The sequence below is a fragment of the Nicotiana tabacum genome, chromosome 1 (assembly GCF_000715075.1).
Source record: "Nicotiana tabacum cultivar K326 chromosome 1, ASM71507v2, whole genome shotgun sequence".
Taxonomy (NCBI): domain Eukaryota; kingdom Viridiplantae; phylum Streptophyta; class Magnoliopsida; order Solanales; family Solanaceae; genus Nicotiana; species Nicotiana tabacum.
Window position 1 is genome coordinate 13,030,485 of NC_134080.1, and position 25,028 is coordinate 13,055,512.

At 36.6% G+C, this 25,028-nt stretch overlaps 2 protein-coding genes across 2 annotated transcripts; one reads left to right on the forward strand and one right to left on the reverse strand.

Annotated features, from left to right (window-relative positions):
* The first annotated feature begins 5,042 nt into the window (after nucleotides 1-5,042).
* On the forward strand, nucleotides 5,043-10,099 carry LOC107779142 (RHOMBOID-like protein 2). The gene is made up of 5 exons (XM_075239020.1): nucleotides 5,043-5,547; nucleotides 7,785-7,948; nucleotides 8,273-8,436; nucleotides 8,744-8,994; nucleotides 9,796-10,099. Exons 1-5 carry the CDS (start codon nucleotides 5,243-5,245, stop codon nucleotides 9,905-9,907), a joined length of 996 nt encoding a protein of 331 aa, XP_075095121.1. The 5' UTR covers nucleotides 5,043-5,242; the 3' UTR covers nucleotides 9,908-10,099.
* A 10,508-nt stretch (nucleotides 10,100-20,607) lies between these two features.
* Nucleotides 20,608-22,913, reverse strand: LOC107812665 (2S seed storage albumin protein-like). The gene is made up of 2 exons (XM_016637815.2): nucleotides 22,719-22,913; nucleotides 20,608-21,035 (listed from the first exon to the last, which is right to left on the reverse strand). Exons 1-2 carry the CDS (start codon nucleotides 22,863-22,865, stop codon nucleotides 20,742-20,744), a joined length of 441 nt encoding a protein of 146 aa, XP_016493301.1. The 5' UTR covers nucleotides 22,866-22,913; the 3' UTR covers nucleotides 20,608-20,741.
* Nucleotides 22,914-25,028: the final 2,115 nt, after the last annotated feature.

Sequence of the window (25,028 nt, forward strand, 5' to 3'; positions counted from 1 at the left end):
ACATGTTTTCCTCTTGTATCTTCTTGTTCTCTTCTCGTTTTCCCCCCTTTTTTTTAAGCGAGAGAAGTTTGTGTTAAATACTAGTAGTTCAACCATCAACCAACAATAGTATATCCCTTCCCCTTTAGGAAAAGGATTACGCAACAAGAAAAATATATTTTTTTTGTTTCCCATTTGGTGTTCGGTACTCGCATTGAACCCCGATTATATTCGAATTCACGCCAGATAGGGTCATTCGGGGGAAAGAGCTCCCTGCCAAGGATTTTTTCATACACAAGGCTCGAACTCGAGAACTCTGGTTAAGGGAGGAGCAACCTCATCCGTTGCACCACATCCTTTAGTGCTACAACAGAAATGTATTGCTCATCTCAATATGTTTGCTTTTAGTACTAGAGGATTCTACATAGACAAAACATCCATTTCTTTAAATGTCTTACTTATATCGTTACGTTTTAAAATTTATAAATTTTTAAAAGTGATTGATCTGTAAGGTCAACAAAGTTCAGAACATTCTTATTAAAGTTAGGAACCAAAGTTATTGGTCATTTATTATAATAACTAGAGTTAGGTGAAAAAAGAAGGTGACGAAAGGGTAATATAGCACAATTTAACAACATTAGCAAGATAATTTTAAGTCAATGAACGTAAAGTGTAAGAATAAATTCAATATAAATATGTAGTTTAGATTATTCGACTATATATATACATATAAGTTTAATATGTACTGTACAAATTAAATAGCCATGTTCACATTTTTTTTAGAAAACATTCTTAATTTTTTAAAACGTCTTTCTTATTCTATTGTACTTATCTCTCTTTCTCGGCTGATCCTTTTCTTTAATGGTTTAGAAAAGACATTAAAAAAAAAGATTAAAAAAAAAAGAGAGAGTCTGGTGCATTAAGCTCTCGATATGCGAGGGGTTCAGAGAAGAGCTGGACCATAAGGGTTTATTGTACGCAGCCTTAGGGGCGGATTTATAGGCAAACTTATGGGCACATGAATTCATAATCTTTTCACAAAATTAGATATTTTATGTACATATTTTCTAAATTTGGTATAATCTTAACTGTTAGTACTCATGCTCTAAGGAAGTTGAATGGTGCACTTGGTTGAAGGTTTAGTTATTAGGCCATCTTCAACATTGCTGCATTTTGCCATAATGCATTCAGGTTTTGGAGAAATTTGGCTCCACTGCTGCTGCATATTTTCCCCAAAAATGGAGGATGATCATCTCCTCCATTACTATTCCCTATTACTTTATTATTATTTTTATTATTTAACATTTTTAATTTATCTCTTTATATATACCTAATTATATTTATGCAACATCTTTATAATATTAATTTATAATTTTGATAAATTAATTTTCGTGCATTTATTATTTATATGTGATAAATGTCAAAAAGAAAAGAAAATAAAATTCTTTAATAGAAATAAGAAAATAAAATTTAAATAAAAGATAATTATATACTATTGAAAAGAGAGAAAAATATAAAATGGAATATTCGTTTTTGGAGCAAAAAATGGAGTAATGACTTGAGTAACTTTACTCCATTTTTGGAGGAGAAAATAGAGGCAACTGTTGGAGATGACCTTACTACTAGGAATATGGATCAATTCCCACTTAGTACAATTTTTTACGACTCGAATCCGTGATTTTCTGGTCACATGACAACAATTTTACCAATTACTTTAATGCTTCTTTCGGGTTGGAAAAGACATATTTAATCAAAATTTATATATTTTGTATCATCCACTAAAACACCAATCTTGTACGTTGTGCACAACTGCACATATCCCTTGTGTTATTGGACGAGAACATCAAAGGAAAAGAAAAAGAACAAAGATTTGCCAGCAAAATTAACTATGAAGGTACAATAAACAAATTAATACTTAATAGAACTTGAATATAAACATGTTCATATTCAAAAGCAAAATATGGTATGACATGACATATGTGTTGAAAGCAAATACTCAACAATCTTAGGTAGAACTTAGCTGTCAAAGCCTTCCAATTGCTGGAATATGTACCTCTTATTTAGCTTTATTTTCACATTTATACAAACAATAAACATGTGGTTGTGTTTGTATTTATAAAGTAAAATGTCAAGAAGAGATAACAGAAAGGGATTTCCACTAAATGCAGAATAAAACTATTTTTGAAATGTGAAAATTGGAAAACCAAGTCAAGATTGAATTTCGTACTGCAAAAATAGTAACTTTCTTTGTCAAATTTCTAAGTTAATGACCTTTTTTTTTTATCTTTTAATTAACTTGAGTTTTTTTAATGTCTCGCTTGATGTGGTAAAGGGTTTAATAACTCATAGGTTTGACAATCTTGTAAAATTGTTAATGATAGGACGATGCTAATAAAAGTATAATTTATTAAAATATGCTCAAGAATTAGTTATTTACCATAACTTGTAGTGAACGAAAAAAATAATATCAATATCACTAGAATCATAAGATTCATTATCATATCGTGTTCTTAGCAAATAAAGAGCAATCTGTTATAAAGTCGCATAGTTTTTAACGATCAAAGTTATATAACCATCTTTTCCTCATTAATCCCTGAAATTTAAGATCTTCACCTAAAAAGGGAATCATGGGGATTGCAATTCACAAAAGTTGAGATATAAAAAAATTTCGGATGACCAAATATTGTATGGTCACCTAATTTAATCTTTTAAAAAAGTTAAACTATAAAAATTACATGTTTTTGTCTGTAAATGTTTGAATAAACATATCTAAATGTTTAATAAAAAATATATTTAATTTGCACTTAAAAACTACCTCTTTATTTGTTTTTTGTTATAATCATATGGTATCCGGCATCCAATGACTGAACTAATCCAGATTCGAACTGCTAGAACCTATTTAAGAAAAGCCTTCATGGCAAAGATTTTTCAATTTTCTAGATTCGAACTCAAGACCTCTGATCAAGGCCATATAGATCCAATATAATCTTAAAAACAACAACAACAACAATAATTCAGTAAAATTTTACAAGTGGAGTCTGGGCAAAGTAGAGTGTACGCAGACCTTACCCATACCCCCGGAGGGGTACAAAGGTTGTTTCCGAAAGACCCTCGGCTCGACAAGAAGAAAAATAAACAATAGACAATAGATCAGAGACATCAATAAAAGCTATAAAAATAGCAACAACATCGTAAAAAAATAGAAAAATAGATGTAAAAGCAATAACAATAAACAACAATACTACCATAGGAAATAGTGAGGAAACTACATAAACCACTAACAACCCACAATGAACATCAACAGGCCATGCCAGCCCCCGGAATAACAGCCTGATCACCTTACCCCAATACATCTTAGGTCGTCCTTTACCTCTCCTCGTACCTGCCAATGCTAACCGCTCACACCTCCTAACCGGGGCATCTATGCTTCTCCTCCGTAAGTGCCCGAACCATTGAAGTCTCGCTTCCCGCATCTTGTCGTCTATGGGAGCCACGACCACCTTCTCCAGAATATCTACATTCCTAATCTTATCCAGCCTGGTGTGCCCGCACATCCATCTCAACATCCTCATTTCTGCCACTTTCATCTTCTGGGTATGGGAATTCTTGGCTGCCCAACACTCAGCTCCATACAACATGACCGGTCTAACCACTGCTCTATAGAACCTGCCTTTGAGTTTCGGTGGCACTTTCTTGTCACACAGGACTCCAGATGCTAACCTCCATTTCATCCACCCCACTCATATACGGTGTGTGATATCCTTGTCTATCTCCCCATCCCCTGAATAATTGACCCAAGGTACTTGATACTTCCTCTCTTATGGATGACTTGTAAGTCAAGTCTCACATCCATGTCCACTTCCCCCGACTCATCGTTTAATTTACACTCCAGATATTCTGTCTTAGTCCTACTCAACTTGAAACCTTTAGCCTCAAGGTCTGTCTCCAAAAGCTTCGTGTCTCATCAATTAGTACTATATCATCAACGAACAACATACATCATGGCACCTCCCCCTGAATATGGTGTGTTAGCGCATCCATCGCCAGGGTCTGTCTCCAAGCCTGCTCTACCCACACACCTCCAAAATTCCACCCGAATTTCGTTTGGCCCGGTCGCTCGGCCCCTACTCATCTTGCACATAGCTCCCACGACCTCCTCAGCCTTAATACGCCTACAATACCTTAAGTCTTGGTGACTCCCGGAGTGACCCAATTCTCCTAGCACAATGTCTCTGTCTCCTTCTTCATTCATAAAGCCGATGGAAGTAATCCTGCCATCTTCGCTTAATCTGGGCATCTTTCATCAATACTCTACCTTCCTCGTCCTTGATGCACCTCACGATCCAAGTCACGAGCCTTCCTCTCTCTAGCCTTGGCCAACCGAAATAGCTTCTTCTCCCCTCCTTTGACCCCCAACTCCTGGTACAAACGACCAATATAATCTTAAAAGAAGAGTAAAATTACTTTAGATCATAACATCAAATTATTACTGTAAAATTATACTCCCTCCGGTTCATAATAAGTGATCAATTTGCTTTGGACACACCCATCGAGAAAATACTAAATTCTAGACGAAAATAGTTAGTGTGACTAAACTACCCTTCATTAAATGTTGCACCATAGTTATAGTAGCACTTACTTCTTTTCTCAAATGTGAGGAGTAAATGACTTTTTAGGGATACGTACATAAGGGTAATTTCGGAAAAACAAATTGAATTTTTTCTTGATTATATAAATGAACACTTCTTTTGGACCAAAATAAAAAGATAAATTGGTCACTTGTTATGGACATCAGGGCGTATAATATTTCTTAAATTTTCTAAAATAAATTTCTGGGTTGTGTCACTGTATAGATCCATCCTATAGCATCTATTGGTAGTCATTTTTGGTTGTTTGAAAAAGGAAAAAGTGGAAAATCACATAAATTTATTAACCTTTTGGGGATATATCCACATTTCCTGTAAGTTTCTCGTATGTCCTACCAAACTCAAATAACACAGAGAAGCAAAACAAACAAATCCTTTAAAAGAAATGTGCTCACCGCGTCTGAAAGATACTTCCCAGCAGTTAAAAATCCTCCCTTTTTTTACTTATATTCTTCCCCAATTCTTGATATTCAGTTTTAAGGCTTCTTCATCTCTGCTTCCAAGCTACTTCTTCCCTTACACACACACACTCCAATTATATATACACATCCAATAAATTCTTGAATCTGTTCAGTTTTGGTTCAACACAGTGAGGAAAACAAAGAAAGAAATTAAGAATGATGAGTAACAGAGATCTAGAGAGGGGAGGAGGAACAAAATCAAGAAATGGGACATTATATCCTCCACCAACATCAGCTTATTATGTGGAGAATTCTGAATCACAGTGGACATCTTGGTTGGTTCCAATGATTGTGGTTGCAAATGTAGCCATGTTTATTGTAATCATGTTTGTTAACAATTGTCCAAGTAATATTAGTGACAGTTTTAACAGCAGAGGCAGAAAATGTGTTGCAAGATTCCTTGGGAGGCTTTCTTTTCAACCCCTTCAGGAAAATCCTCTTTTTGGACCCTCTTCTAACACGTAATTTTCCCTTTCTCTTTCCCCCTATTTTTAATTGAGCTAATTTTTGTGTAAAATTTTGATTTATAGACTAGTTTGAAGGTTTGAAGGGACCGGTAAAGTTGTTGTCATATGACCGGTAAGATAAGGCCGCGTACTATAGACCTTTGTGGTCCGGCTCTTTCCCGGATCCCGCACATAGCGGGAGTTATTGCACCGGACCGCTCTTAGACTAGTTTGAAGGTTCTTCCCAATTTGATGTAGTATTAGCTTAGTGAGATGCATTCTTGATTTCTGTTATACTTTGGTTCTTGAAAGACTGTTGCTTTGATCTAGTTAAAGGGAGGTTTGCTTTAAATACATTTATTGGGGTAAAATTGTTTAGGCTTTTATAAAAAAAATTGCGTTTTTTCCCCCAGTTTTTAAGTAGATTCCAAAAAGGAAACTTTTGGCAGTAAAAGCATTAATCTTCTTGGTTAATTTGTGCCTGATTCCTGATTCAGTTCCTTTGTTGTGTATTTTTTTGTCTGACTAAGAATTTTTGTCCTGCGAGTTTATGAGCTTTTTCTTCAATCTAATTGTTTACAAGGTTTTAAATTGTGTGTTAAGAGGCCAAGAAAAATTTGAGACAGCAATTGCCAGTTTACCGCTAACATTGATTCTGCTAATGTCTAAAGCTCTCTTGAAGAATGCTCTTTAACACCCTAAATTTGCTTCCTAGAGCTCCCAGCTGACTCTAATAGTAGCCTTCTAGCATTATTCTAAGATTATTTCGTCGTAATGTGAAATGACCTTGTTGCTAGATCTACGATGTTATGATTGGCTGTAACCCCCTTAATGCTCTTGCCTGTTGTATTATGTCAATTGTCAAAGCTGCATATATTAGCTGTACCTTCTTGAAGTTTGCTTTGGTCACGGAAAACACAGTATCTCTATTATTACTGTATTTGTTGGACTTTTTCGACTTCATGAAACCAACCTTACATGAAGATCTATTTGCGGGAGGTAATGGACATTGTCAAAAGCTCAATTCCGTTGATGGCAATGACTATGATAGTACCACACAAATGTGGACTAAGTGCTGTGTTTCCTGTAACTTTTTGATAAATGAGACATCAACATAAATTTGTTATAAAGAAAGAGGAAAAAAAGGTTAATTGTGATATCTATTAGTGAACTGTCAGGTTGGTAAATAGATTCGGGAGGCTGTTTTCCGTTTTTCCAGATTTAGAATCACCACTTCAAAATTTGAGGTTAATTTTAGCAAGGGATAGTTCTTCCGACCATCAGACCAAATCGGAAGATTCCAAAGTTTGTTCATTTGCTGCTAAACTGTGAATCATTCTCCCTCTCCCTCTCCCTCTGCCTTGTTGTTCATTTCCATGGGAGGGGAGTGCATATTGGACAACAAACCAATTGTTAGATGGATAAAAATAGGGGTGTCAAATGGGTGAGTTGGGCCGATTTTGAACTGGTCAAAACAGGTTGAGTCAATAATTGGGCGGGTTAAATAACCTATCCAAAAGTTATATGGGCTAAGATGAGTTGGGGCAAGATGGTCTAAAATTTGGGTCATAGCCCAACCCGTTAATATGTGTTGTTTTCATATGAATTGTATAATTACTAATTAAGACTTTTTTTCTTTTGTTATGGTCATATATAACATATGAAACAAAGAATAAAATTATTTCTAAGATATTTTGGTAAAGTTACTCATGGATCAATTTGGGCTAAAAATCAGCCCAATTTTAAATGGATTGAGATGGGTTGGGTCAAGATAGACTAAGGTCAATAAATGGGCGGGTCAATGACTAGCCCAACCTTGGGCGGGTCATTTGGGCTGGGACCAAATTTGACAGCCCTAGATAAAAATATGGATGAGAAGTTTTTTCATCCGATAACTAAAACTTAAAAATAAGGACACATGTAGAAGTGCTTCAGCAGAAATTTTACACTAACCTTTGATGAAAAATGCACTAGTTCCCTGTTAAGAATGTTGTCTTCACTGAGAGACTAATTGGATAAACTTTTTCTGTGTATTACAGATAGCAAGATACCTTTTATGGTGGTTGGGATTTATTATTGAAATCTTTGTTCCATGTTTCATTCAGTGTTAAATCTTCTGGAATTAAAGGAGTGAATCTTCCTACGTGATGTTGCAAGTTCTGATGTCACTCTTGTTTGAAAAAAAATTAAGGAAAAAATGGAAGTCAGACTAAGGAACTGTTACATACTGATTGTTCACTGTAATTGTGCAGACTACAGAAACTGGGAGCTCTAGAATGGAATAAAGTAGTGAACGAGCATGAAGGCTGGAGACTTTTCACTTGTATCTGGTTACATGCCGGTGTTGTTCATTTGCTTGCCAACATGTTGAGTCTGGTTTTCATTGGGATTCGCCTTGAGCAGCAGTTTGGATTTGGTATGGTTCTCATTATCATTTTGATTACTACAATTGTGGCAATGGAGATGGAGAAATTGGTTATATTCATTAGTGTTATCTATCACAAACTCAGATTTTTGTCCGTCTGTCTGGTTATTTCCCCTGACATTGTGCCCGGTTATCTAACATCTAGGGGTCCATTGCCATTTTCTAAAATTACATGTTCTACTTGCATGCTCTTTACAAATATTTTTCTGTTTCTTCTTTCAGGAAGAAATCCTGCCCTTTTTTCTTAGAATTTAATCAAAATCCTACTATACCGCTTCTTGTCTATATCTCACCATTATCTACTGTTACATGCAGTCCGTGTAGGGATTATCTACCTTTTGTCTGGAATTGGTGGGAGCGTTCTTTCTTGCCTTTTCCTTCAACGCAGCATCTCTGTTGGAGCTTCTGGTGCTCTATTTGGACTTCTTGGAGCTATGTTATCAGAGCTGCTTACTAACTGGACTATATATACCAATAAGGTATAACTCTACCATTCCGTTGTTCTTTTCTTTTATCTTTTTTTTTTGGGGGGGGGGGGATGGGGGCATGGGGAGATTTCAAGAGCTGCCTTATCCATTTTTTTTATTTGCTTTCTTCTTCCACTTGAAGTTTGATCTTTTTCTAATCATAACATGTAAGTCTGTAGCCGTGATTGCAAAACCAAGCTATTCATATTGGCTCTTTAAGCACCTCGTGTGTTCTTACTCCAGTTGAGGAGGTTGTTTGATTCATTTATAATAAATTCTAAATACCTAATTCCTCTACTAATCATCCTCATTTTTACAGGCTGCAGCTCTTTTCACTCTTATTATCATCATCGCGATTAACTTAGCTGTTGGTCTTCTTCCTCACGTTGATAACTATGCCCATATTGGAGGTTTCATGAGTGGTTTTCTTCTTGGCTTTGTTCTGCTACTACGGCCTCAGTTTGGTTGGCTCGAAAGGCAACATCTTCCAGCTGAAGCTCGCCTCAAGTCCAAGTTCAAAGTTTACCAATATATTCTCCTACTGATTGCCTCGATTTTGTTGATTGTTGGGTAAGCTCTCTATCACTCCTATGGTCGATCCTACATTTGCCTTATTCTAACATCTTAATTTACGTAGTTGTTGTTGCTGCTTCCTATGAAATTTTTCACTCAAAAAATGTTACTCCCTCCGTCCCAATTTGTAGTGAGTAAATTTTTTTTTAGCTCGGGATAAATTATTCATTGATCAGGATAAGTTGTTGAGCATGCTATTGTCTGCATACAAAGACAGATTTTAGAATTCTAAGTCAATGAGTACTAAGAACATGTCACACACTATTCCTCTGCAACTATGGGTGTTGACTCACTATAAATCTTATATCAACTAGTCGGGGTCAAGCTATATAAATCTTGTATATCCGTTATGTTCTTTTGGGTCTACAGCAATATATATCGTAGAAGGATTTATACCATTCACACTGGCAATTTAAACAACTTTACGCTATTATTGTAGTTTAACGGTTGTACAGGTTATTTATCGTTTATTCCACATTATCATTTCAAAACTTTACTTTTAATGCCTTTTAAGTGACACCTAAATGTTTTACGTCTTCAACGCGTGGACTATATACACGTATATTCTGACAAAAGCTCTAGGTTGCTCAGATCCTTCAAAAATACTGCCGGGTACGTGTCTAATCATCCAGAAGCTACTCATTCTGGAGGATCCGACATGGATGAGAAGGCATTTTTGGAGGATCCAAGCAACGTAATATAGGCCAGAAATAGTGATGTGTCCAAATCCGCCGCATGCTTGTCTGATCATCCACCTAATAGTTTTTTGTTTTTCTATTTTCCTTCCAAATTCTACAGATTCACAGTGGGATTGGTGATGCTATTTAGAGGTGTAAAGGCAAACGAGCATTGCAATTGGTGTCGTTATTTAAGCTGTTTGCGTACATCAAGATGGAACTGTGATAACTAAGAGATTTTCCCTTCTGTTCTGCGGCTATGATTTTTCTCATTATGTCTGTCTTTATTCATCTTAGACTAATTAAAACATATTGTTCATATGTTACTTTTACATGTATAGTGACTGCTGGTTTTGTTGTGTGGATATATTATAATATATTTGTAAATCTGTATACTATTTGCAGTGGATCTCCATTTATCTTTAGGTAAGATAGCAAGAACTTTCACCTTATTATTTTGTTTGAGCAAATGACAAACTATGAATGGCAATGACACGAAGAAATCTACTGACAAAGGTAGGGGTAAGATATGCGGATACACTACCCACCAGAGACCTCAAAGGCGGATCTAGAATATGTCCTCCTGGATACACTACCCTCCCGAGACTCCAAAGGCGGATCTAGAGTATGTCCCCCAGGATTATCTGAACTCAGTACTTTCGTTGCGGAACATAAATTTATGTGGAGTATTATCACTTTTAGCATGTGCCAGAAATTATTTACATTCGGTAGCCGAAAAAATATATAAAATTTGTATAATTTTTGTATATTACATGCAAAATGTATATATATATATAAAATATAATTTTTTTTGCTATTATTTTGAGAGCGGCTAGACAATGTCATTTATGTGTAAAAATCCATCGAAGTTGTAACAAATGGTAGGTCCGGACCCATAACTTTAAAAACACAATAGGTTCAATGCTAAAAACCTTAAAAATTGAACGCACATACTCTAAATCCTGGATCCGCCTCTGCTAGATCCCACTCATGAAATTACACAAGATTTATTGTCGTATAAGAAGTAAATCAAGTTCACCTATTGATTTTCTCACATAGATATATTGATGTACTTATGTTTTTAATTTAGTGCCACTTGATTTAGCGAATTTATTGAAAAACATGCTGATTTTAAGTTAGCTTTAAAATTACTGCAGACAAGACTGCAAAACACATGAAGAGAGCAACAAATACATGATCTTGAGTCCAAAACTTTTTTGATGTTTTTTGGACGAAAAATACTTTTCTACCGCTTAAAAAAAAAGTTACATAAATGAGTAAAACGCAGTATTACACTGCGAACTACTTTAACGGAAATTAGTTCGTTAAAGTAAAATGCAGTACCACACTGCGTTTTACTTTATTTTTTTTTTGTAATTCGCAGTACCATATTGCGTTTTACTTTAATTTTTTTTTGTAATTCACAGTATAATACTGTGTTTTATACGAAAATCTGGGCCCAACTATATTTTATTAAAGTTGTTCACAGTACAATACTGCGAACAACTTTAATAAAATAAACCCCCTTCTTCTTCCTTGGACCACTGAACCGACGCCCCCTCTTTTAAAAATTCCGATTCTGCTGGTCCCCCCTCCCCCACCCCGCGACAAACTTCAAATTTTTTTTCCGGCCCCACCCGTCACCTAAAGAGCAAGGAGTGTAGGTCCCACATACAAGACAAGCTTTGGATTCCTTCTTTCGGGTGCAAAAATTCGATTTCAATCAAATTCAAAAAACTTAAATCAAGGTATTTCGATTTTGTTTATGTCGAAACTCGTATAGTACATGCATATTTGTATTGTTTAATGTGTTTCCATGTTAATTTGTGTTATATTTGTGTTTAAATTTGTATCTTATTTATACCCGGATTGATTTATTAGCTTTGGTACAAAAAATTGTTAAAATTTGATAAATTATTTGTATTGTTAAAAAATTAATATTATTTTTTTTTGTTGTTCATATTTGTATTTTATGTTAGTTGTTTTTATATGTAATATTGACCTTTTAGCGTAGTAAAATAAATAGCCTTTTAGCGTAGTAAAATATAGAGCCTTTTAGTGTTGTAAAATATAGAGTCTTTTAGCGTAGTAAAATGTAGAGTCTTTTAGCGTAGAGTCTATGTAGTTTAAGTATGTAGTAACTGCAAACTCTATCCAATTACACTTTACAAAATTAATTATTTAATTTATAACAATAAACTTACAAAAGTAACAAATTCCTATATGTTGTAACATTAACTCAAATATCGAGCCTGGAACCCATACATAATTATTCAGTCCAATTTTAAACATAATTAATTATTTAATTTATTAAGCTAACACACACAATTCTAAAAATATTGAAATTAACACGCATAATAATTAAGGATAACTCGGTGCTACTGGGCCTCAAATATCGAGTCTGGAACCCATACATAATTATTCAGCCCAATTTTAAACATAATTAATTATTTTATTTATTAAGCTAACACACACAATTCTAAAAATGTTGAAATTAACACGCATAATAATTAAGGATAACTCGGTGCTACCGGGCCTCAAATATCGATCCTGGAACCCATACATAATTAATCAGTCCAATTTTAAACATAATTAATTATTTAATTTATTAAGCTAACACACACAATTCTAAAAATGTTGAAATTAACACGCATAATAATTAAGGATAACTCGGTGCTACCGGGCCTCAAATATCGAGCCTGGAACCCATACATAATTATTCAGTCCAATTTTAAATATAATTAATTATTTAATTTATTAAGCTAACACACACAATTCTAAATATGTTGAAATTGACACGCATAATAATTAAGGATAACTCGGTGCTACCGGGCCTCAAATATCGAGCCTGGAACCCATACATAATTATTCAGTCCAATTTTAAACATAATTAATTATTTAATTTATTAAGCTAACACACACAATTCTAAAAATATTGAAATTAACACGCATAATAATTAAAGATAACTCGGTGCTACCGGGCCTCAAATATCGAGCCTGGAACCCATACATAATTATTCAGTCCAATTTTAAACATAATTAATTATTTAATTTATTAAGCTAACACACACAATTCTAAATATGTTGAAATTATAGTAGACGACATGGACTTTCCTCCGCGTGCGCATCCTGGACCTGTCGAGGATCAGCTACTAGTGTTGCAGGGCGACCATAAGTCCTCCTTTGTATGGGAGGGACAACTATCGATGCAGCCTCTCCGCCCCAGGAGACCTGACGATTTGTGGGAGTTCATTGGGGAGCATCATTTCCATGCCCGCGTAGTCGCGCGCCTACAGGCTACGGGCTTCTATACGATTTTTGAGCTTGGACAGATGCAGCTTGATTGGTTTCTCATCACGGCCTTGGTAGAGCGGTGGCGACCGGAGACACACACTTTTCACTTGCCCACTGGAGAGGCCACCATCACGCTGGAGGATGTTCAGGTTTTGTACGGGCTGCGCGTAGATGGACGGGCCGTAGCACTGCCCCAGTACATTAGATCCATGACGCGTGCACAATTTTTGGATATGATGATGCATTTTACTGGTTATAGACCTCAGGGTGACGCTGGGGGCAGTCGCGTTGCTTTGTCAGCCATCAGAGATCATATGGCGTTTTTGCACCCAGACATTACCGGCGAGACGGAGGATCTCCATATTGAGAGGTACACGTGGTTGGCGCTGCTCCTGCTTTTCGGGTGTGTCTTGTTCCTGAACACTTCGGGGAGTAAAGTGAGTATGCGCTTTCTCCATCATCTTCAGGAGCTTGATGGTTTACCCCAATACAGTTGGGGTGCTGCTGTTCTCGTATACCTGTATAGGAGCATGTGCCGGGCGAGCATGGGCCCAGCGGTGGACATATGTGGTTTTCTGCCCCTCCTACAGGTGACAACATTTTCGAATACTCTGTTCATTTCTCCGAGTTCTATATGGTCGAAATGACTCATAAATTTTACATCAACCTTTCATCTTAGGTTTTGGGCCTGGCAGCGGATCATGCCGTTATAGCCACCTCTACCAGCACTTGCGCCTGGTGAGGCTTATCCGTTTCTCCCTCTAGCTTCTAGGTGGATTCTCCGGCGTGGGAACTACTGAGGGGCCGATGCTCATCATAATCTCCCCTTATCAGGGATGTGCTAGATATGCTGGTGGACGGACAGGTAGATATGTACCTACACTTACTTGTTTTAAATTGAGTTGTGTTGCGCATACTCACTTTTATGTTATTATTTGGCAGTTCATCTGGATGCCATACAACGACGAGTTGGTAGCTCAGCTGCCCTTTTATTGCTCAGTCGATCGAATGCTTTGGAGCACCTCCGTCCCGATGATCTTCTTCGATATGGTTGAGTATCATGCCACAGAGCGTGTGCTTCACCAGTTTCACCGTCCCCAGCCTATACCGAGGGATCCTGGATGGGTGGCTATACACTATCAGCGGGATGACCGTGCCAGGCTGGACGATATATGTATGTTATGGCTAGATCAGCATGTCCTTATTTGGGAGGAGCACCGAGCTGACCGTATTCCGCCAGCACCTACATTTACCCAGGAGGCCACTATTCATATGTATGTGTCATGGTACCGCCGTCACACCCAACTGATTATCGGGAACCCCATTCATGTACTTGGCGAGCGCTACAGACCATACACCGGGAGACACGAGGCACTGGTATGTTTTTTGGCTTATTAATATCGTATAATTGTGATATAGCGTTATTTAATTAATATTTTAAATATTTCACAGGCTATTGGCCATCATCACCTCTACCAGTTGGGACAGGAGATGCAGCAACATACCGACATCCCTGCAGTCGTTGACTATGGCCGGCGGGTGGCACAGTTGGCTCGTCGGACCCTGTTTCAGGCGAGAGCTGCCGCGAGGTTGGACCACGAGGCTCAGTATGCGGCGCCAGAGGACTACCATCGAGGTAGGGGTGTCCCACGAGGCAGGGGTAGGGCACGAGGAAGGGGTGCCCCACGAGGTAGAGGTGCCCCACGGGGTCACGGGGGACGACAAGGAGGTGGTCCCCAGCAAGGGGGCGTTGAGGCACCTGTCGACCCACATGTTGAGGGACATGATGAAGACTTTGGTGTTTTGGCGCTTGGAGATGATCAGCCGGGTTATATACCTCGGGAAGATGAGCCTTCCAGCAGCATGCCTTCGTACAGCCTTCAGCTATCTCTGCAGCATCGCAGGTCACCCCGTCAGGAGCATTATCAATCACGGGTACATTCGACGGGGATGTATACCAGTACTTTGCATGTCCATCTACCACAGCTGATGATCGGCCCACCCGGGACGTGGATGGTGGGCGCAGGTTGAGTTATGCCTCATCCCCGACAGTTGATGCGGATCTATCACAGGCGCAGGTATGTTTGTATTACCTTAAAATTTCAATTTGTTTTCTTTTCCTTAATGAGCTGCCATTAATTAATTTTTAAGGTTTTTATGAAGGCTTCATCTCAGCCCATCTTTGAGGCCACTACATGCTTTGATGAGGACACCACGGATGCATATAATCAGGAGGACGACGAGACCCGGTGGGAATATATTTTTTGACTTAACACATACAATACAAATATACTTTGTCACCTACTAAGTTTAGTACTTGTTTTGTAGGTTGCTGACGGCCCGACGTCCTATTCTTCCGATCCTGCCAGTTGTGGTGTCGATGCTACTGCACATCCTCACATAAAGAGGCGACTTGATGATGATGATCCAGATAGTGTACCCGGGCGACAGGGGATGCGACTCAGGCCAGCAGCAGCACTGAAGCACACAGGCTGCGGGACTCACTGATTAACTTAGGTTTTTAGTTTGTGTAAATAGTGCATTATGTAAATAATGATAACAATTATCTTTTAACAACATTTTTATTTTAATTGCGTTTGAACAACAGTTTTACTTAAACAGTACACAAGAAACACAAACATTGCAAACGTAACACAAAAACAAACAGTAGAACTAAAACCATCACTACACAAAGGATAACTAAAACCAGCTTTTTTCACATGGTTTTCATCTTTTTCAGAACGACAAGATAACTCCATAAAACGCAATACTATACCACGCTTTATGTATTGAATTTTTCTGCAATAAACCAGTTTTTTTGACATGGTTTTCATATTTTTCAGAACGACAAGACAACTCCATAAAACGCAGTACTATACCATGCTTTATGTATTAAATTTTTCTGCAATAAACCAGCTTTTTTGACATGGTTTTCATCTTTTTCAAAACGACAAGACAAGTCCATAAAATGCAGTACTATACCACGCTTTATGTATTAATTTTTTTTGCAATAAACCAGCTTTTTTGACATGGTTTTCATCTTTTTCAGAACTACAAGACAACTCCATAAAACGCAGTACTATACCACGCTTTATGTATTAAATTTTTCTGCAATAAACTAGCTTTTTTCACATGGTTTTCATCTTTTTTAGAACGACAAGACAACTCCATAAAATGCAGTACTATACCACGCTTTATGTATTAAATTTTTCTGCAATAAACCAGCTTTTTTGACACGATTTTCATCTTTTTCAGAACGACAAGACAACTCCATAAAATGCAGTACTATACCACGCTTTATGTATTTTGTCTCGCCTATAAATAACGACATCATTGTAGTTATTTTGTGTGCTCAAAAATTAGTAAAAGCAAATATTTCATTAAAAGTAAGGTTTTTTTTTACTAAAAGCAAATATTTCATTAAATGGCTCAACCCCTTCGTCCACCAAAGTGCAACTGTGGAAAAGAATGCTCGATGCAAAATTGTTGGGACGATGGTGAGGTTGGACACCGCTACTGATGCTGTATGAACCAGTTATACAAGGTTCCCGACGAACCTATTTGTGATTTTGAGGAATGGGTTGATGAACCATGTTATCAGGAATGCTACAGAGAACAACTGCAGTTTCTTCATAATATGTGTTTATGCCATTGTAGAAATGAGGGCGAAACTGAAGGAGGTGGGAGAAGAAAAATGGAAAGCACAATGGAATTGTGAAACACAAAAGGAACAAAAAGAAAAATATAAACAGGAACTTGCGGAGGTGAAGGCGAAACTGAAAGAGGTAGAAGAAGATAAAGAACGAATGGAAGAACGATTTAAGTGGTTGGAGCGGAGAATAAATGGCAACCAGGACTAAACATTGGCATGTATGTGTTTAGTGTATTTTTCATATTTCATGTATTTTTATTATGTTGGCCTGTTATGTTTGTGTTTGTGCTGTAGTAATATTTTATTTACATTTTCCTACAATTAAACAGCTTTTTCTTCACTCATTCCAAATTGTGGAACATAATTTTATTTGATATATATTTCAACATACACAAGAAACACGTATTACAAAAAACAATACCAAAATAAAAGACTAGGGGTATCCTTGATAGTTGGGTACATTCGACGAACTTGCACCAGGAGCCGGATTACCACCGCCATGCACACCACCTGAAGGACATTTACGACGGTCGTGTCCTGTTTGCGAGCATATGCCACATTTACGCGCATAAACGGTGTCACCAACATCCATTTGGTTCCGTATACGCGTTCTCTTTTGCACTTGCAGCTTGCGCAAATAGTCCTTGTTACATACCATCTTAAAAGGTTCCGGCGGCCAATAATGCTCAGCACCTAATGGCTGCAACTTCCCACTATACGTGTCTATGTATGCAGCAACACTGTATTGCCTATCAATATAGTTTGTTGCCCCATATCCAACTTGTTGAAAGCACTTCAACGCATGTGCGCACGACATGTGGTAGATGGTCCATTTCCCACATGAACATAACCTTCTATTTTCATTCACCGTCTGTAGATTATTCCCACGGTATCCACGGATAGCGTTTTTAACTTCAAAAACACCCCGTTCATGATCGTATTGAATAAATGAATGCCACTGTGCTTGCCTCCTGGACCTTTCAAATCTTCTCATGGGTATTGGCATAAATTGAACACCCTTGTCCATCAATGCTGATGCAGCTGCATGCCTTTCAACAAACCTCTCCGCATTCTGTTTGAATGGCATGCGGACCATGGCAGCGACAGGCAGTCCACGGGCAGACTTCAACAAGCCGTTGAATGACTCCGACACGTTTGTAGTGAGGGCTCCCCATCGTCTTCCGCCATCAGCATGCAATGTCCATATGTAAAGCTCATGCCCCATCAACCAAGTATAGGCTCGTGGTTCTAATTGCTGGATCGCTTCCATGCGCCTCGTGAATTTGCACTGCTGGTGCTCAGTTGCAGCCATCCACATTAAGTCATGCAATGCCTTGTCAGGATATTTCTTCTGGAAATTGGCCTTCAGGTGACGCACACAGTAACGGTGGTATGCATATGGTTCCTGCCATTCATGCAAGTGACATACAGAACTTAAAATACCACCATGACGATATGATATTAGACAAATACCTGAACGCTGTTTGACAACGTGCTGCTTCAAGCTAGTAGAAATATTTGCCCGTTGGCATCTACTGCAACTGCAATCAAAAGCTTAATATCATACTACCCATAGACATGAGTACCGTCTATGGAAATAACAGGACGACAATGCACAAAACCATCAATTGTTGGTTTAAATGACCAGAACACATAGTTGAAAATATATTCGGGTCTATCCGGACTCCGCTCACGCCTCCATTCAACAACAGTTCCGGGGTTAAAGTGTTGCAGTGCGGCCATGTACCTGGGCAGATTTGAAAAAGACTTATCCCAATCGCCATAAATAAGTTCAAAGGCACGTTTGCGACCGAGATATGCCTTTCTTTTGGTTATAGTACAACCATACTCCTGGTGGACGGCTGTAATACACTCTTTAATCTTGAACTAATGGACACTTCCAAATATGGAATCAAGACAAGAGAAATCAAGTCCACATCCAAGTTGAAGTGATTCTCATTGTATGTGTCCATTTCACATCTGTGCTCGCTAATAAATTTATCCACTTTCCACAAACCTTATTTCTTCTTGGTGGCACACAACATCCAGTGACAACCCATAAAGTCTCTACGACATACAACCTTGTATTTCTCCGTAGTTGACTCATTTACCGTCATCTCACGACACTCTCTTATACTGTAGATTTTTACAGCCCTAATTAAGCGAGCTTTATCAGGGAAATACATGCCCTTTGTCAGAACAGCTGGTCTAGACTCATCCCACATCGCTGACCAAAATTCATCATCATCCCTTGTGAGGGCATCCACGTTCGGCATGCTTGGCAAATTATCAAGGTAGGGAATATTTCGCTCATGAAATGGCACGTGGGACTTGTACACTCTTGGTCTAGCGGGAGGTGGAGGAACATGCTCCCTCGTCAGCTCAGGTTCAACATTCACTTCCTCCTCATCATCACCTTCATCATGGAAGGGTGTGTCATCCCCAGACTCATCCGCATTGTTGTCACAATCACTATCATCTTCCTGACTCTGCGCATCTGCCAAATCACGAGTAAATACGTCGTCTATGGGCAACTGTGTGAGGTTAGGAGCTTCAAGAATCTCGTTTTCACTGCACAAAAATAACAAAATGATAATATACCCAACTAGATAAATACTTTAGATATAGCTATATCACTTTACTTACAAGTCGTACTGTCTTGACGTTTCATGATGGATATTTGCTTGTTGGTGATGACTCCCGGATGGACCACCGTGGTCCAATACTCCAGAACTACACATATTCCAACTAGGGGCGGGGTCATAACTTGTAAAATTTGTATCCGGACGGTACCCCCTATGAAAAATATGCGTGTTAATACAAATCCAATTAAAACATAAAATAAACATCGCTAAAGCACCCACGGAATTGAAGTTTACCAGTCGTCTTGTTGATTATATAAAGTAGAAAAATTATTTTGCGGTTGCTCATTGGCTGGCGGTGACAAGTTTAAATCAAGGCAAGCTCTTTCATCAGCAATCTGTTCGGCAAAAACTGCTCCAGAATAACTACCCGATGACTGGGGGTTATCCCTACTATGCACGCCCTCATTATTGGGAACGTCTTCCACCTTGACGTACATTTCCAATAATTTTATTACAACAAATTCCCTGTATTCATCCGGAATCCGCACAAAATCTCTAAGAGTTTCATCATCTTCGATGTTAAACTCAGAATAATAAGCAAACCCATGCGGAGTCACTGAATACGTAAATCTACTGGTTATTTTAAGGTTAACCGAACGCCACCTCTCATTCATTTTTTTACGTAACAACGATACCAATTTATCGTACTCCATAGTAAACGGCAATTTAACATGACATTGTGGAGGTGAGCTATACCTCACAGAGTTATTCTCCAACACAACCTCACCCTCCTAATATAGTGAAACCCTTATTTTTGCCACTTCAGACATTGTAAAAAAAATGATTGATAAGAAGAAGAGAGAAGTATGAACGTAAGTTTGAAGATTGAATGAATTTTCATAAAATTGAATCGTCTTTAAATAAGGCAAGTCCGAATGTAAAACGCAGTACAATACTACGTTTTATATATTGAATTATTGTTATGTCAGTTCATTATTGGTGGGCCAAAAACCAGAGTAAAATGCAATATAATAATACGTTTAAGTAAAACGCAGTATTATACTGCGAATTATAATTTTTTTTAAAGTAAAACACAGTATGGTACTGCGAATTACAAAAAAAAAAAAATTAAAGTAAAACGCATTATGGTACTGCGTTTTACTTTAACGAACTAATTTCCGTTAAAGTAATTCGCAGTATAGTACTACGTTTTACTCATTTATGTAACTTCTTTTTTTAAGAAGTAGAAAAGTGTTTTTTGTCCAAAAAAAAAATCAAAAAAGTTTTGGTTCCATGTGATCTTCCTTCAGGCAGATAGACTTTTGCTTCAAAAAGTAAAATCACTTCAGTAGAGAAAAAACCAGAAACATTATAATTGATAAGGAAAACACACACACACTGTGTAATGCCTGCAAAACACACACCAAAAGGTGTGATTATTTTATTACTACAAGTTTACAACAAACTAAGCTCTTTTATTACAAGCAAGCTAGGGCTATTGCATATTTGCAATCTGCCATAGACAGTACCCTCTACTTAAAACCAGCTGCGGGTTTGGATTTCACATCGCTGAGGACTTACACGGCATAAACCAGGGAGATTCTGAGCAGTCTGAAGCATTTGTTGTCTTTCTCTTCCCTGCAATTCTCCGCGCTGCTGCTCCTGTTGCACCACTTGCCTTAGTCCCTCGCAACGGCATTGTGGATCTTGGATCTGTTGCAGCTGCTGACAGCAACGTTGTATGTCGCCGCGGCTTTGGTCGGCCTCTTCTTCCTCAGAAGATTGGCTTCTCTGCCTCAGATACTGCTGGCAAGAACGTAGCTGCTGTGCCTGTCGTACGTAAAATAAGAGAAAGTAATTAAGAAAGAGGATTCGAGGCTTGAGAATAAGAGAGATTGCCAGTGTACTGTTTGTAAAAACAGAGATGTCCCTTAAGAACGCACGATAGAATCGGCTATTCTGAATAATTATCTTATTGCATGAAGAGATATGTTCGCTTAAATTTACATTTGTGGTAGAGTGAGTCCCGCATTGGTTGGTGGTTTGGACTTGTACAATCCTTCCCTCCCGAGTAAGTTTTTGGGATTGAGTTAGGCCAATGTGCCATATCTTATATGGTATTAGAGTCATGTCCGTTCCTGTTTGGGCTCCCGTGCTATATTGTCTACGCTCCAATCAGAGGCGGATCTAGGATTTAAATGTGGCGGGTGCCAAAATTTTCTTTAACGTACACCTTATAATAACTACTAATATATAGTTTGTTCGGAAAGTTTGGCCAGTTCATTTTTTTTTAGTTTATTTGGGCAATTTAATAAGCACTTTATTTGCAAATATAAAAATTACATCAATTTTCCAGTTCCTACTTATAGAATTTCATTGGGTATATATGTTATTATTGTCATATGAAAATTACATCTCAGACATTAAGAAGCAAATATAATTAACATTTTAAAGAAGGAATCACACTTTTATTATTAATAATACAAGTAAAATCAATATTTTCACTAGGAACTACATTTTTTTTGTATGCTAAAGATAAATTTGCACAAGTAAAATAAAATTTTTAATAAGGGAACTCCACCGATCAGAATAAGAAAAATAAAAAAAAATATCTTCAATAGATAAATTATACCCAATAAGTAAATGCAGAATTAGATAAACTACAAGATCTAAAAAAAATCATAAATCTAATGCTTGTGAAATATTCATCATAGTTTATTACTAAAGAGATTTAAATTTTGAAGGTTTTTTTTTAGTTTTCTTGCTAAATATCATAGATTACGTAATAGAATAGAGGAAAAAATTAAAATAATAAACGACAAATAGGAAATTGGGGTAGCCAAAAAGGAAAATAACTGGAGAAAAGAAATAAAAGCACAACGAAATGAGAAAGTCAGACAACGTTCAAGATAAATTCGAACTTGAATTTTACACACAAGAAAAACTTTCAAAAAGATCTACCAATCATGACACCTTTGTCTAGTTTGCGGATGAGGGTGGTAGAATCATATATTTAACCTAGTTTAATTTTTTTTATACATAAATATATAATAATTTTACCAACCGAGCGGGTGCCACCCCACCCCACCCACAAGGGTGGATCCGCCCCTGGCTCCAGTTGACGGTCTGAACGTGCGAGGGGTGTTAGAGTGGGGTAGAATCCCGCATTGATTTATATGGACTTACATCTTCCATATGTAGATTCAAGTTTCAAAAGCAATTTTTTGCCTTCCCATGCAAAACAAACCCACTAGATGTATATAATTTTATTTTTAATCCCTCCATTTCTATAATGTAGTAAAAGACATTTGATTGAAAATAGAGTTTTAAGAAAAATAAAAAAAAAGTTAAAATTTATGATTTTAAACATGTCATGGTATTTTTATAGCTATAATATAATATAATATTATTAAAAATAAAAGAAAAAAATTAAATATTACTAGAAGGTCATTTTTTAAATAAACTGTGACATAAAACAGAATAGAAAAGTAATAAAAAGTAACTAACACACACCTGTTGGATTTGTTGCTGGCAGCGACGGGACTGCTGGTTCTCAACCTCTTCAGAAACAGTGATGCTGATGGTACGGGAGCTAGAAACAGTGATTGCCATGAAAAGTATGGCTAAAGAAATGGCTCCAAGAATCATTACTTTAGCCATTTTGTTGAAAACTCAGATGATTTTAGTATTTTCTTTTTGATGAATGAAGATGTGATGGTGATAGTTGTTCTATAGAAGCAGCCATTTTATAGGGGGATTAAAGAGGTTGCATGTTAAGTACGTGGCTGAAGAAATTTGTGTAGGTTTTAGCAGCTGGACATATATATATATTTTGCATGCTGTGATGTTTTTTATATCTTCTCTTTGCCTCCACGTACGTGTCTTTTGTGAGGAGAAGAGAATTCAGTCTTACAAATTGACAAAAAATTCAATTTGTTATTTCAGAAATTAGAAACTGATTTTGGAGCTGCATGTATAGAGAAGATTGTTTGTATTAGCTATTATCAATTTGTAGATATACTTAGCACAGAGGGCAAGGACCAAGGTGCAAAGATGGAACCAGAATTTCAATTTTATAATTTATGAATTCTAGAACTATATTTTTTAACATAAAAACATTTATACAATAATATACTCCCTCCGTCTTATTTTATGTGATAATGTTACATCTTACATGGATTTTAAAAATAGAACAATGATTTTTGAAACTTGTAATCTAAAGTATAAATTATAGAAATTTCTATGACTATAAACTATCACTTTAAAAGTAAAATAGGAAGTTTAAAGTTGAATTATTACGACATATAGAAATGCGTTTTTAGGACCGGCTAAAAATGAAAAAATGTCACATAAATTAGGACAAAAGAGTAGCATTTAAATTGGAAAAGTTTTTGATTTGTCCTTTTATAGAAAAAGGAAAAGAAGAGGTGTTTGTTTGAACTTGATCGTGAAATAGTTAGTTTTGCATATGTTGGAAGAATTGTTTTTTAGAGAACAGCTTTTTTTTGGCTGTTTTTTTCTTCTTTTCCGAAGAAGAATAAAACAAATGGTATCAGGAAAAAAAAGAAAAGAAGAAACATTTGATGTTTGTTTTCGAAAGCCAAATAACTGTTTTTTGGTCCTATATACCCGATGAAATCATGCAAGTTTATGACAGTCATTTTATTTTGATTAGACGAGACCAGATTGTAATGAGAAATTAAATTACTTGCATTTGAGACACACGCACTCTGTTATTTCTTTTTATACCTCTGATATTATGTTTGTTACTAGGATTAAAATGATATTGTTCTAGGATTAAAAGGAGACTGTGCTTAGCTTTTTCTTTCGTCATGTCATAGCTTTTGAGACTCACGCAACAAAACTTTGTTATTCAGACTAGTACTTTTTTGGGGGTAATTTGGTTGCTCACTTTTGATTTATTAGCATATTACGATTTGCTTAAAATTCGATGTCATATATTGCAATAGAAGAAAATGTTGTAATCACGGGTGAGACTGTGGTTTAAAACGCACCAAATTACTTTTCTATTTGATAAAAGTGAATGACATGGATCTTACGATAGAACTAAGAATATATATAGTATTGACAATTTTAATTTATTTCTTTTTATTTAATTTTCGTTAGACTAAAAATATTATTCGACTAATTCACATTTCTGCTACAATTATTATACTATCCCAAACACGCTTTCTACTTAAATATTGTAATATTGTTTTTGTATACAATAAAAATCGATCTCAAGAGTTAGGTGTCTTAGGAAGCGATATATGCCAAGAATGACACGTCAGTCACTTAATTATGGTGATATCGGATACGAACTTGTGACCGAATAAGAAGCAATAAAAATATTACAGAAGACTTCAAAATTCTTCCAGACTTTATTAGATTTTATTATCTTTTATTATTCTTTATCACATCTTCATTAATATTGGTAATTAAGGGAACATGATTTGTAGATCATGCACCTCATTGCTCTAGTATAAATAGAAGCTTTCACTTTTAATTTATAAGACATCAAGAAATTTTGATAGCAAAAGACTAGTATTTTTTCTCTTATATAAGTATTGTCAAAATTCTCCAATTATTCTTGATCCTGATAGGAATATTCTAAAGCTCAAACTTGTCTTTTATTCAACTATTCTTATTTAATTTGTTTGTACTTTATTATTTTATTTTAGTAAATCAAAATAATCTACATAAATCATGGTAAACACTCTCCTTAATTGGCATACACTTGCTTCACATTTTATTGATTTTTCAGCCGGAAGGAGTTTGAAATGGAAAGTGAAAAGTGTTGTTTGAACTAAGAAACAAAGGTGG